General features: G+C 39.6%; 1 protein-coding gene across 8 annotated transcripts in view; it reads left to right on the forward strand.

The window, feature by feature from the left end:
* Window positions 1–1,657: 1,657 nt before the first annotated feature.
* The window catches only part of LOC149289762 (phosphorylase b kinase regulatory subunit alpha, liver isoform-like), a 40,807-nt gene continuing 26,967 nt past the window's right edge, over window positions 1,658–15,497 (forward strand). For 5 of the 8 annotated variants that reach the window (XM_089490347.1, XM_089490345.1, XM_089490346.1 and 2 more), the window contains exons 1-7: window positions 1,658–1,735; window positions 6,527–6,685; window positions 8,441–8,488; window positions 10,543–10,711; window positions 12,597–12,679; window positions 13,615–13,695; window positions 14,982–15,080. In XM_089490347.1, the coding sequence (XP_089346473.1) occupies window positions 1,658–1,735; window positions 6,527–6,685; window positions 8,441–8,488; window positions 10,543–10,711; window positions 12,597–12,679; window positions 13,615–13,695; window positions 14,982–15,080 (717 nt within the window). The remainder of the gene's footprint in view (window positions 1,736–6,526; window positions 6,686–8,440; window positions 8,489–10,542; window positions 10,712–12,596; window positions 12,680–13,614; window positions 13,696–14,981; window positions 15,081–15,497) is intronic. The other 3 variants (XM_089490350.1, XM_089490351.1, XM_089490352.1) reach the window with 1 other exon arrangement.

The raw sequence follows: 15,497 nt of genomic DNA on the forward strand, positions 1-15,497 counted from the left end.
GTCCTTGGCTTCACTATACATTGTGAAAGTCCAAACACAGCAAGCTTCAGTTGCACTTAGAGCTTTAATCGCCCTGTCAAAAATGTTTTATGTTACATACTATGTGTTATGTCCTGTCTATCCATTGCACAGTGCTATGGAATATGATAGCACTATATAATAATAATAATAATTAATAATAATAATTCAGGGCCATCTTAACCTTGTTCCTGGAGAAACCTGCCAGTGATGGCCCTTCATAGTGAAAATTGAAGTTAGAGAGTTAAAACTACTACTCTCATGTGACCTCATTGTATGCCATAAAACCACATGAAAATGGGTACCTATCGGATATTGGTCCCAAAAAAGTGTTAATATGCTTGTGATACCTTTAAATGGGTCACCATATTGGGTCATAGATGGTGTCACATAAACTTATACATTTCTGGTCTCTTATCTCATGTATATGCTGTTTCAAGAAAATGTATCATAATGTCCTCAAAGGCTCTAATGTCATTATAAAACCAACAGCAGTATCAGAAAGAGGCCTTTTACATTATTATATTACATTGTAATATAAAAGGATCCTCTTCTATTTGAGTACGTGACTTTGTATTGTCCTGGGTGTGCTAGCGACCCCTTCTGTCCACGAGGAGCATTGCAGATATCAAAGATGATTATTCACACACAGTGCAGGTCCCCCGGCTGACACAGATCTGCAGCGGCCATAATGAGAGCAGACTGAGGAAAAACCTTCTTTAAGAGCGATTTACGAAGATCGTCCTTGTTTTCTTCCTTGTTCATGTCCTTGCCGAGGGGCAAGACTAAGGCCAGTGTGTTTTAACATTGGAATAAAGCGCTGTCGCCCGGTTGAGCCTTGAAACCGGTATGTTTTGCGTTAACGGGATCAACACAACAGTCTGGAGATGACAATTATCTGAAGCCTGGATAATACATGATTTATCTTCATACTAGCAGGTAATTAACATTCCCGATTCCCTTTGTCTTTACACATACATAGATTTCTTACAAAAGAAAGAGCCAATAGCATTAATATCCAACGCTGTACGATCAGTAGATCCCTTACCGAGATCACACTGTCTGGGCGTGACATGGTTAATCTTTAATCACTTGCTGGGTCACTTTGGGATTCAGATACACACTGGCTATTTATTATGCACATTTAATCACTGTTGGAATTACACAGTTCGAAAATTATATTAATATATATATATATATATATATACAAACACATTAAATACAGTATATATATATATATACATACAAACATTATATACAGTATATATATATACAAACACATTATATACAGTATATATATATATATATATATTGTGTAATATTTATGAAAAGCAATTATATAGCAAATTGCCAATAGTGACACATGTTTACTTGCTTTCTAAGAATGTCTTTTGGGAGCTGCCATCTAATGCTTAGTAACTTGCTTACTTGTCAGGGTGGGATGCAGGGAAATCTCAAATAATCCAACCCCTTTGACAGCTCTGTTTATTTTGGAACAAGGACATCAGCTGTCTCCAAGTGTCATTGAACCCTGAATGAATGAGAGCAGCACTCTGAAAGCAAAGGAAATTTGCCCAGCCTGTGCTGCTGACCCACAAGGAAGCTGGCTGGCAGAGGAGCGTGAAGTGCAGAACCAACAATGAGAAGCAGGAGTAATTCTGGAGTGAGACTGGATGGCTATGCAAGGCTTATACAGCAAACTATACTGTGTCACCAGGTAATATTATTATTATTTATTGATTGATTTATATAGCGGCATCAGATTCTGCAGCATTGTGCAATGGATATTCTCTTAATTTGACTGAGCATGTAAAGTATGATCTACGATTTATATATATAATGATAAGTTGCAGCCTATTATGTTGGGTGCTATACTATATTTATTGAGTTTAATTATTGTCAGTTTAAAGTTTCTCAAATTAGTTTATTAATGATTATGTCATGATCGGTGCTAATCTTCACCAGCAGCAGATATAACCAATGAATAGGATTGTGTGAAAAAATTAATATTTTAATACTATGGAAACTGGATAATGCTGGAGAGATTGTTCATATGTACTGATGAGTACTGGATTTTATCAGACCAAATGTCAGCTCAGATAAGCGGGTGTCTGCAAGCAGTAAGGAATTTCTACCAGAATCCAGTATCCTTTGCCTATAGTTTAGAAATGTCTATCCTGATTTCTAGTGAATTGGATATGGTATTCTGATTTGGATCACTTTGTATACACTGAAGACTTTGTCAGCGTAAGAGATGTTTGGAAAAACAACTTTAAAGTTTATGAAAAAATAGCCTTCCCTGCTTTTGACAATATCCCGCCTGAGCATCATTTTCCAAGCCATATTAAATGTATGTGCCAACATATTAAATAACCTAAAAGTCTTTACTGGAATCCGTTAAGTCCATTCTAAGGAGTACTTATCAGTTTAGAATATCTGTTAGTACAGTTGTGCCTAACTTAGGTGCACCATCCATAGCACAGGGAGCTTGCACACAAATAAATAGGTGTTGGGTTTTAAGTTGATTAAGATGATACCTTTATTGGCTAGCTGAAACGTAATAGATTGCAAGCTATTGAGACTATGTAGGCTTGGTCTCTTCTATTGATGCCTGAAGAAGAGACCTAGATAGTTTTGAAAGCTTGCAATGGATTTTCCTAAATTGGTGTACTGAGCTTGCAGTATCCGTTGTTCCTATGGTTCATCCATGCTTGATAAGCATCAAGTTGGGGCTAAAATCCATTGTATGCTTGGCCAGCTGAACATAATCCAAGGGCAAAACTTGCTTGGTCCCTCACAGTTGACTGGGTTGAATTCAGTGCAAAAGAGGCTGAGAATTTATTAGAGAAGGTTAGAGTAAAAAATAAGAAGAAGCGGGGAAACGTGCAGGAGCAGATATGATGGAAGAAATAAACTGAAATGAACTGAAGGGAAACCTCAAAAATCTGGAAAGAGTCCTGTGATATTATCCTGAGTTGAACTCCTTGGTGGAATTTCTCATTGGAATGCCTGTTGTAATTCAATGTTGCTGAGAATGCAAAAAAACAGAATGTTGCAGAATCTTGTAATACCTTTTTTATTGGACTAACAGTATTTAAAATAATAGACGAGCTTTCGGGAGTCCTCCCTTTATCAAGTCAAGTGAGAAATGCTTTTGACTTGATAAAGGGAGGACTCCCGAAAGCTCGTCTATTATTTTAAATACTGTTAGTCCAATAAAAAAGGTATTACAAGATTCTGCAACATTCTGTTTTTTTGCATTCTTATACACTGGACTAATACGGCTACCCCAAACTACAGTAATGTTGCTGAGCAAACAGTGAATTCACTGATCACTGATCATCTTAAGGCCCAATTTATTACCCTAAGGTTTACTTCGCTAAAACTCTGAGAACCAGACAGGCTCTTGTCTACGTGGGACTAACACTGTTGCAATGCAGAGATAAAATACTCCCAACATTTGATTTCTTACCATTATGCAGAAGGAGCTAGTGCTGGCAGGTTTATCCAACAGGGTGAAATGATTATATTATACAGAGGGTTATGAGAGGACAAAGCGGGGCGGGAGAAATTGATTGTAAGCAGAGACCTTTGGGGGCAAGAAAGAAGCCAAAAGTGCAGTAGATAGAAAAAGTGTTCAACGGCACGAGAGAAAAGATAAATAAAACACAAAGCAAAATTTTATATGTTGCCGCTGTCTGGGGTATGTCAATACTGCCATTACTCGTAATCTTAGACCTTTACCATTTTTGTAAGTGTATAAAGAGCCGGCCTTCTCTGTAATGATCACTATTACAGCGGGTCTGTAAATCTAGAAGTAGTTCCAGGAATAGCACATACAGGCTATTTGTGTCTGTCTAATGGAAAGGACATTATTAACCTTTTGAATACTGGGGTGGGCTATTAATATTTCTGCAATTAAAAGGTTAACGTAAATTTCATGTAAAAGGTAATTTTAGAACGGTTATCTCTTGAGTGATACCGTTTTAGCGCTCTTCCCCTCATTAAGCAGAATGTCAGACGAAATTAGGAGGTAAGTTTGTAAGAAGATGTCAACACATTGATTTCTGTCATGTAAGTGTAACTGATAAATGTTATTTTAATGTTTCCGTGTACTAATGGAAGCCATCACTTATCACTCAGGTACTTTGGTTAAGACAACTTTATCAATCCCATGACATTTTTCATGCAATTATATATTCTAAGTATTGCTGGCAAAATTATATTGTGGACCAAATATATGGCTAAATAGTTTTGTGGCACACAGCATGACCACATCGGCAATGTTTTCCAGGACATACATGCTTTTCATTTATCAATACAGGTTAAGTACTTCAGGGCAGTAGTTACATACAGGCCTGGACTGGCCATCTGCCACATCGGGCAAATGCCCAGTGGGCAGCTGGCCAACAGCCTCCCATACTCATCTACAGTGCCTGGATATGGCCGGTTGCATGCTACCGTAGCATAAAAACATAACGTGTGGCCTGTCGTATGCAGCCGTTGGCCACGCTTACATCATTAGGTGGCTGCTGGTGTTAAAATGCTAGGGCCGCCTCAGTCCGTCCCTGGTTTCACGTGTAATTACCATAGAATGTCTCAGCCTTAATTACCCACTAATGGGTGTAATGACATTATTACTAATAAAAGTCTATAGGGGAAAGGGCATTATAGCCTACAACAGCAGCCTCCTGATCCGCAGATAAAGGAAATTTATTGGAACAAATTGAACAAAAGCAAAGTTTTCTCCAAGGTGGTGCAGGAGACATTGCGTATCTGGGTTTCGGTAAGGCTTTTCACACTGTCCCACATAGGAGACCTATCAATAAACTGCAATCTCTGAGTTTAGATCCCAATATTGTTGAATGGCAGACAGACAATAGAGTGTTGTAGTAAACAAGGTTTTGTTACCAGTGGGATACCTCAGGGATCTATACTTGGATCCATTCTCTTCAATATTTTTATTAGCGATATTGCAGAAGGTCTTAAAGGTAAGGTATGTCTTTTTGCTGATGACACAAAGATTTCCTGGAGGAATAAGTCAAATAGCAAATGATTTAGGTAAACTGGAAAAATGGTCAGAGCTGTGGCAATTGGCATTTAATGTAGATAAATGCAAAGTAATGCATCTGGGGCATAAAAACCCAAGGGCAGAGTATAGAATATTTGGTACTGTCTTAACCTCAACGTGTGAGGAAAGGGATTTAGGGGTAATTATTTCGGAGGATTTAAAGGTAGGCAGACAATGCAGTAGAGCAGCAGGTAATGCTAGCAGAATGCTTGTTTGTAAAGGGAGAGGGAAGAGCTCATGCCGTACAGATCACTGGTGAGTCCTCACTTGGAGTATTGTGTACAGTACTGGAGACCGTATCTCCAGAAGGATATAGATACTTTGGAGAAAGTTCAGTGGAGGGCTGCTGGATTACAGGATAAAACTTTCCAGGATATTATTAAATATAGCCTGGAAGAAAGACATGACAGGGGGATATGATAGAAACATTTAAATACTTAAAGGGAATCAACAAGATACAGGAAGAGAGTTTATTTAAAAGAAGAAATACTGCCACAACAAGAGGACATAGTCTTAAACTAGAAGGGCAAAGTTTAAAAGTAACATCAGGAAATATTACTTTACTGAAAGAGTGGTGGATGCATGGAATAGCCTTCTAACAGAAGTGGTAGAAGCAAGCATATAAGGCAAGGCCAGGGACTAAGGAAAGTATTCAGAGGTTGGGCAGACTAGATGGGCCGAATGGTTCTTATCTGCCATAACTTCCTGTGTTTCTATGTTACATTACTGCATGGAAGTACTCTATTTCATTCTCAAAGAGAAATATTTGTTTTTCCATGTGATGTCTCCTTTATTATATCCTAAGATTATCTCATCTTCATACTGGCAGAGCCAATGCATGCTGATACTGAGATAGGAACAAGCAGAGTAGATTTTATTTTCTGTATCTCGGTTATATATTTATGTTGTTTTTTTTTTTAAAAAACATCTTCTCTGTTTATACAGCAACAATGTTGACCACAAAACTGTTGCGACAAGGGTCTATCTGTTCCACAATTTCCTGCCTTTAACCTTCATTGCCATAAGCTACAGTACATATCTTTTCAAAAATAGAACCTGTTATACATTCTGGGAGGATCAGTTGTACATGTCAAAGTCCGCCCGGAAGAACTGTAGCCAAGTAGGTCAGAGTTTACAGCAAGGACCCCTTTCGGCTCCTGAAATTCCGAGTAAATTTAGTATTTCGTTTTGCTCTTTAATTTGCTAGAGGAGCGGACGGTGCATTGCAGGTATTCTGAGTACAGAATACAACCCGATCACACGGCTGCAGTCATGACACTGTTGCAGCAGTGAATCACAACATGTTTAAATGTTCTCTCCGCAGAACGATTAGTCCTAGCTCCAGTAAGCTGTTGTGTGTGCTTTATATTTACTGCTGTGCCGTGTAAGACATACGAAATAATCATTTCTCATCATACCATTTATTTTTTTACACAGCATCCAGTCACTGGCCTGCTCCCTGCCAGTAACGACCAGAAGGATGCCTGGGTTAGAGACAATGTGTACAGCATCCTGGCTGTCTGGGGACTGGGAATGGCATACCGAAAAAATGCTGATCGTGATGAAGACAAAGCCAAAGCCTACGAACTAGAACAGGTATTGCCTTTCAATTGAAAAGGATCCATTCCAATGCGTGGCGTTTATGCAGCAGCCTGAACTTTAGCAAATGAACTATCTGACCATGGGGATAAAGGTTCACTCCAACCTTAAACAGGGTTTTTTTGCATTCAGATGCACATACAGAGTCATCAGAATGCACTTTCATTCTGCCAAGCTGAACAGTTTTGAAGTTGTCCCATAATTGAGTTCTGTCTTTGGGGAACTTTCACATATCTCACAACTGCCTTGTTTTTGGCAATGCAGTCCTGAATCTGGGGCATTGTCTCGTTGCCCTACCAAGTGGCAATCTGTTTATAGGATGCATAGACTGGTTCTGTGTGGTGGTAACTTTCTGTCAAAATCTATCTCTAGTCCTCTCTCTCTCACCTGCTATGTGTCGGGAAGAGATGTCACATCTTGGCAAGCAGTGTGGCAAGCCAGAGAGACTGGAAGGCATGTTGCGACATCTGAGTGTGCCTGCATGTCAGGAGATTGGGTGGCTGGCCTGTTACACAGGGTAGGGGACGCTGATTGCCAGCCTGGGGATTTTTCAGAGCAGGGAGGGAGATGTCCCACTTTGGATGTTGGGTCAGTTCAGTAAACCTTATCTAACGTGTATTGCATATAGTTACACATTTGCTCAAAACCCTCTAGTAATAAATCAAATGTTGGTTATCACTTGACTAATGAGTCATGTCACCATACCTGTGGTTTTGAATTGTATATAGTGACATCAAAAGTAATTAAGATAGGAGGTGAAGTCTAGATGGTTATAGTGAGTGGGGACATCAGAGTTCATTGCTGGCAAATCCTAACTAAGCTTTCATAAGAGAATTATACATTGGAAATATTATACATGTATGACTTTGAATGTAAAAATTTCAATGTGAAAGTTTTCAAACAAAAAGCCATATGTCACATGAGCTAGAACTGACATTTAGGGATTTGGGAAATAAATCCCACTCAAATTCTGCCAGTGAAGAAAGATTTCCTTATTCCCTTGGCCAGTGCAGCATGAGCTAGTGGACTGCATTCACTTCACAAATCTTTCATAACTTATTCAAAACACTTGATTTTGAAACATATTAAGCTTCATCTACAATTTCTTTAGAAATTTACTAACCAATTTAAGGTAGGCAAATATACTCTAGGATATGTAAAGAACACGTGGTGGGATAAAACACCGGATTCCAGCCTCTACATACATGAAGCACAAAAGAAGAAACCTCTTGGCAGCCATTTTTTTGTTGACGTAGTAGTTGTAGGAAGTAGTTGTGAGTAATGTATTTATTTGATTGATTTTTAAATGAATTGTTATGAAACTCCTGACCAATTAAACGATAAATTCAGTGGGTTCCTGTAAAACTAAATGATTTTAGAAGGTCAATGCAAACATCATTGTCAAGTACCTCGGTGACCAAGTCTGGTGATTTTCCTGAAAATTGTGAACTGGGAAAAAATCAGCTGAGGGAATCAAGAACATGGGAGATACACATCACTTTCTCCTAGTTTTATATCACTTACTGAGATTACCACTTACAAAAGCCAGCTGGATTCTATCATGTCTAATTGATTGCTGCTAATGATCCCCTCATATAAGGTCTGCTTGTGTCTTATTTCATAATTTAAGTTAATATTGTTTTCCTGAATACAGTACAAGCCTGGAATGTACACGCTTCTCTGCAGCATTGGCTGTGTATGCATATAAATCAGTAATCCACATTAAAAAAATGTTAATTTTATTTTTTTCAGAGTGTTGTAAAGTTGATGCGAGGGATTTTGCATTGCATGCTGAGACAGGTACGCAAACCTCTTCCACACTTTGATTATTACAAAGCTTTGCTTACAAAATGTTAACTATAAGCTGCAAATGTAACATTGGGATGGCAGAGGTGCACCATGGAGCCTGGAGGACTGGGACTTGGCTTCCATGAGGTGAAATATCCCCACACTTAATTTAGTTGGGGTTACCATACAGGGGCGTAACTAGAAGCCTCAGGGCCCCGGTACGAGAATCTGTTACACTCACACTATCTACCCTCTCCCTACCCCCCTCTCACACTATCTACCCTCTCTCACACTATCTACCCCCTCTCACACTATCTACCCCCTCTCCCTCCCTTCTCACTATCTACCCTCTCCCTACCCCCCATTCTCACTATCTACCCTCTCCCTACCCCCCTTTTCACTATCTACCCTCTCCCTAACCCCTTTGTAGGTCACTTACCGTGCAGTCCTGTGGTGGGGGCGCGCGGCCTCTGTCTCACTGCTCTGCCGCGGTGTACGCGGCTTCACTGCTGAGCGCCGGCATATGACGTCATATGCCGGCGCTCAGCGTGAAGCGCCGGCACCCGAGACAGAGGCCTCACGCTCCCACCACTGCAGTTGGGGCAGCACTGAGGCAGGCGGCGGCGCTGCGGCAGGGAGTAGAGGAGACAGAAGCCGCTCGGCACCCCTTGGGCCCCCCTGACTGGCAGAACTCCAGGGCCCGGTCGCAGTCGCGACCCCTGCGACCCTGGTAGTTCCGCCACTGTTACCATAGGAACTAATTTCTTATGCCAAACTAGTTTTTCATGTCAACACAAATAAAACATAATTAATGGAAACAAAAGTTTCTTGCAGATTCCTTTACATTCCATTCATGATGTAAGACCCTTCTCATATTAATAGTTAGCATTATGTGCCACATAAGGCCTTGCTACTTGATTACTGTAAAATGGGCACTATGCATAAGCCAAGCTGACTTTCAACGGGACTGTTGACAAGTGGCACATAACTCCTGGTCAAGAAGGTCCCATTTAAATCTGGACAATGGGAAACAAATATAATATTACATCTACCACACAACACAAGGGTGGAAAAACTAGGCACTTACGCTCCACTAAATCGACCAAGAGCTGCTATCAGCCATTGCACTTCAAGATACTTCCTTGTTGTCTCTCACTAGCAGGGTGTAAAGTACAGTGCAGCGTGGGACTGGGCACACAACCCTGTGCAACATGGAGAGAAAGGAGGCCAAACAGTCAATCAGCACACACTGTGTGACCTAAAGCCCTTCCACTCTTTGTGCCTGAGAGCAGATGGACACTGAGAGAGGAGCCGGCTCTGCACTGGGTTATTCATGTAATATACGAACCTGCTGTAGAGCTGGCTCCTCTCTGCTAGTGTCTGACAGTCCCTCACATTACTCCAGAGCTCAGAGGCAGCACAGGTTATAACAGTGATGGAGCATCTTAGGCTACTAAATTAAGTACGGTAAGTCTACTATAGGATAGGGACTCAGTGCCCCCTACCACGCTGGGCCCGTAGAGCAAATGCTCCATGTGCCCCTTGATATACAGTATCCTGTGCTGCGTAAAGGCAACTAAGTAGGTCTCCAATCTTTCCCTTTAACCTGTTTCCCTTTAACCCTTGCTCTATTTATTTGTATAGTTCCCACGTCCTTAAATCCCACATCCGGTTAGGTAGGCAGTAAGCTCAAAACATCAAAGTAATTCGCATATGTATGGGATATACATAAAACTATGTTGAATCTAAAATGACACCAAGGACGGATTACGGTCAACATCTGGGAAAAATGGGTGGACTCGATGGATGGACTTATCCAGTGTCTAATTTTATGTTTCAAATTCTGTTTCATTAACTATGTAGGTTTTCCCCTAAGGTTAAATACAATTACAACAAATACCTACAAAACAGTTGAAGTAATGACAAGCCATAGGTATTTAATTTAATTTTAATAAAATATGTGTAGGTTGCAATTTCTCACCAGCATAATAGAATATTATTATACACTTTGATCAATATTACTCATTCTCGCTGAACACAATTTTTTTTTCTTTTTTGTGTGTTAGGTAGATAAAGTTGAAAAGTTCAAACACACACAGAGTACAAAAGATTGTCTACATGCCAAGTACAACACAGCAACGTGCAGTACTATAGTTGGTGATGACCAGTGGGGTCATCTTCAGGTGGATGCTACCTCCCTCTTCCTGCTGTGCCTCGCTCAGATGACTGCCGCAGGTAAAGGGCCTTTAATTTCTGATGATATTTGGCATTACATTGCTGGATAACATCTTACAAAAATCACTAATGTGACAAATGTAACAATGAAATCATCACAATCTGCTGGTTTACACAATACATAAATGTAAGCTCATCCTACATGGCTAATGATGAACCTCCCACCAAGAAGTCTTAGGGGTTCCATCGGTCTGTCCATTCTACATTGATTATGAATAACTTACTTAAATCAAAATGATAAGCAGTGCTGCTGTAGGGTATCTGTTACAAATTAATATATTTTTTTTCTTCATGAACAAACTAGATTTTTTTCAGCAAATGTCAATTAAAGCGACATTCCAGTGTTTAATTACCATGAAAGAATTAGTAGTCAAATATTTTGCATTCATTAAACTTGTGAAAAATAAAACAAAAGTGGCTTACCTTTAGAAGAAGCTGGAGCTCCAGAATTGCAGGGCAATTCCCCCTCTGTCCCCATATCCACAGCGTATAGGTTCAGACTCCCACAGAGGAACACAAGCAATGTTATGGTACATGAAGTCAACATTAGGCCCAGCAAACAGTTTCTGGGATTAATATTGCAGTTATCATCAGGGGAGGGCTGGCAGCCTAAGGCCTGGGGGGCAAGTCTAGTCAAGTGGCCTGTTGTGCGACCGAATCAGCACACCATCCATGCCCATCTTTTCCTGATTTTCTAACGCATATTGATGTAATGTGATGGGACCGGGAGTAAAAAAAAATTATGTTTAATACATTAAAAAACAGCTAATCTTTGTAACAAAAAAGATAAGCATCAAGATAACATTAACAAATTACAGTCCAGAGTGAGCCAACTTTGTCCCCAAACAGCCCAGCGTGAGCCAATTTTGTACCCAAACAGCCCGCCCTGACACCAGTAAAGGCTCTGCCACACCGACACCCAAACACACACACACCAGGACAGGCTCTGCCACACAGATACCAGGACAGGCTCTGCCACACCGACACCCAAACACACACACCGGGACAGGCTTTGCCACACAGACAGCCAAACACACAGACACCAGGACAGGCTCTGCCACACCGATATCCAAACACACACACACCAGGACAGGCTCTGCCACACTGGTTTGCTGTTTGTTTGTTTTTGCCCCTTGTGTATTGATGTCCCAGCCAGCCCCCCCCTTTGGTTTTAATGTATTCCCCCCACACCCTTGTGTATTGCCCCATGTGGATTTGTGCCCCTAGCCAGCCCCCTTTGTACATTATGTCCCAACACCCTTGTGTATTGATTTATGTGATGTCCCCAGCCAGCCCCCCTCCCTTGTGTATTGATGCCCCCCTTTGCATTGTTAATGACCCATGTATATTGAACCCAGCCACCCACCCCAATTGTTGACCCATGCTCCTCTAGCTGTCACGAGGAGCTGTTCCGTGTGACTCCGCCCCCTTGAGCGGCCCATCACATTGACAATGTGACGTGTCTCTCAAGGGGGCGGAGTCACATCGAACAGGACACTGTGCGGCACTGGGCAGGCACGCTGGCCGCTTAATGATTTTAAAGCAGCCAGCGTGTCTTACGGCCGCTTTAAGACTCGCAGCCACATCGGCTGCAATGGCATCTCGGTGTGCCGGCCAGTTCGGCCGGCCCACCGCGGATGCTGCGGGCATTAAAGACAGCCCTGGCGTGGCCGAATCGGCCACTTAAATGGGCGGCCGCGCGGCCGTTTAATGTAGATTCAGGGTGGCCTGGGGGGCAATTGCCCCCTTGCTCCCCGGCCCAGCCTGCCCCTGGTTATCCTACTGCGTGAACATAGGGGATATTTAAACATATTTGTGTGTTGTACATTAGGAAGACATTATGTTATTGTAACATATTAACGTGCATGTGTATTACAACCTCTAGGACTCCGCATTGTGTTTACACTGGATGAAGTGGCCTTTATACAGAATCTTGTATTTTATATTGAAGCTGCTTATAAAGTTGCTGTAAGTATAAAACTGTCATATACGCACATTAAGGGTTTTTTTCCGGCTATTCCTGATATTTTATTTTCATGTATGAAAAACCTAAGGTTTGCAAATTGGTCTTATCACCATGACAACCAATGGAATTCTCCAATCAATTGCTATGGTGAGAGACCATTTTTCAAACTTTGCACCAGTCACTTTTTATATAAAATCTGTCTAAAATCTATAACAGACACTAGATAATATAATAATTTATGTGTAAGAAACTTCCAACATTTGGTAGGTTCTGATGGCCAGAATCACCAAGTTTAGGGATAGTGAAGCTAAAAAATAAGAATTCAGAATTTCATTTATTCATGAGCCCTAGAGTGAAATTTTACATTTTTCATTGATGATTCCCATAATGTATAGTCAGTTATATTAACAACCCATGCGCTCAGTGAGTGAGTATCGCCAAAAATAGACAAAAAAATATACAGTATATTAACCTTCAAAATATAAGATAGTAGAAACCATATAGGTCACTATGAATGTAGTGAAAAGGGTTTGTTTCATATAAAAAAAAATATCTTATTTAAAACATGCAGCAGCCAGCTTCCATGTTATAAGATCCAGGCAGGAAAAATAATCCTAAATAAGTCCAGAGAATGAAGTCAGGATACGCCAGGAGGAAGCCCCGATAGGGTGAAACATTTAGTGAGCTGAGTACCTTGATTTTTTTGTATCACTTTTTTTATCTGGGAGAATATATTTATTATTTGTTTTGTGAACTTCATCCGCTGGACCCATTCAGGTCTATTTTCCTGCCTGGATCTTATTACATGGACCTCTTAATTAGCAGGGTATGATAGAAAAATGGTATATAAAGTACAATATAATGATCTAGGATTTTAATATTTAATGTGCAGAAAATATAATTAGTGACTATTTCTTATATGTTATGTTGTTTCCAGGACTATGGAATGTGGGAAAGAGGAGATAAAACAAATCAAGGGATTCCTGAACTGAATGCCAGCTCTGTGGGAATGGCAAAAGTAAGAACTAATCTTATTTTATTGTTGATTTAGCTAGCGTGTCACTACTGTTTAGAGAACTTTTCTTATGTTCTCTACTGTAAAAATGTTTTGGTTTCTATTGACTATCCTTCAGAATCTTAAGACTTTTTTCATTACTGGTGTTTTTTCCTGTAATGATCGGTTCTTGATCGTTTCTTAGTTTCATATATATAACATGGAAATACTCATTAATACGTATGTTGTTATCCTTTGATTTATATAGCTCCATCATTTGTGCAATGCTGTACAACAGACAAATACAACATACACAATAAGGCATTATAATTTTATAGCTGTATAATAACAAGTTTACTTACAGTGAAACAAATTGAGGAGCTTACAATCTAGAAGAAGATTAATTATATATTATAAGTATATTATATTATAAATATTATATATGCATATAGTAAGAGGTAAATGAGAAATATTTGAGGTGGATCAGCAATACAAAAGTGTATTGCAGTCTAAACATTGTTTAAATAAATATTACTAAACATGCACAGACTGACAGAAGGTTCAAATTTACATGAAAACAATAATTGAGAAGATATCACAATAAATAGATTATTTTAAATAATAATAATAATATGGACATTTTTATAATTCTATTTTCATTACAACATATGCTCTATGACAAAATGTATGTGGACTCCACTCCTTATTATTGAGTTAAGTGTTTCAGTTACACTCGTTGTTAACATGTGTATAAAATAAAGCACATAGAAAAATGAATGCCCATGGTTTTGGAGTGGGATGGCCAACAAGCTCATATAGGTGTGATGGTCAGATGCCCACATACTTTTGGTCATATAGTGAAGATTGTGGTTAAAAAAACTGCTGATTCAGAGCATTGCAAAGAATGTTTTATCTTTTTGAACACATTACTCTTTACATCACACACCTTTATTTAATCATTTCTCCATAACCATTATTAAATACTTTCAATTGTAATTTATTATCCTGCTTCCAACATTTACTTTAGAAGGTGGGGTATGTAAAGTCAGAGGTGGATGATTAACAATGGGGAAAGAGGGAAAGAGTGTCACCTCTTGTAACAGTGTTGCCCCAGGGTAGCACCTGATCTTGATCCACCCTTCTGTAAATTACAATGAGTAGGGCCTACAATGAGTAGCCTGCTTTTGAATGCATGTCAGAAAAAAGTTCAATTTTAACTGCTCTGTAAAATGTTGCAATGTTGTTTTTTCTTTCTTATGTAACTTTGTGAACACATATGAAAACTCACTTTTTAAAAATTTTTCTTGAAGGCTGCTCTGGAAGCTATTGATGAACTTGACCTATTTGGAGCTCATGGTGGACCCAAGTCAGTGATTCATGTTTTACCTGATGATGTGGAACATTGTCAAGTAAGAGTATCACAGTTTACATAGAAAATAAGCCTAACTCTTTAGCCTAGTAGAGATCAATATCATTAAAATTGTATTTTATCATCTACTGTGTACATCCGTATGTTTGCAATGAAAATACATGTATCTTGAAAAACAGTAAGGGATTTGACTAGAGCTGGCCAAAAACAGATGTTTTTGTCACCAGGAGATACAGTGGACACCTCTCGATTTCCACCAATTCCACATGAGTGGTGTATGTGCGAATAACCTTAAACACACAGAAAAATGAACTTGGATATAAAAAGGCCGTGGTATTTTATTGAGGCTTTAATGAAACCACAATTAAAATTAACCATTTATTAACCATAACTTAATAACCATAACTTCATACATAATAATTTAACCATTAAGTCAGCCCTACTAGCCAGACTTACA

This window comes from Sceloporus occidentalis, unplaced genomic scaffold (assembly GCF_023333645.1).
Source record: "Sceloporus occidentalis isolate IW3139 unplaced genomic scaffold, rSceOcc1.0.p SCAF_43, whole genome shotgun sequence".
NCBI lineage: Eukaryota > Metazoa > Chordata > Lepidosauria > Squamata > Phrynosomatidae > Sceloporus > Sceloporus occidentalis.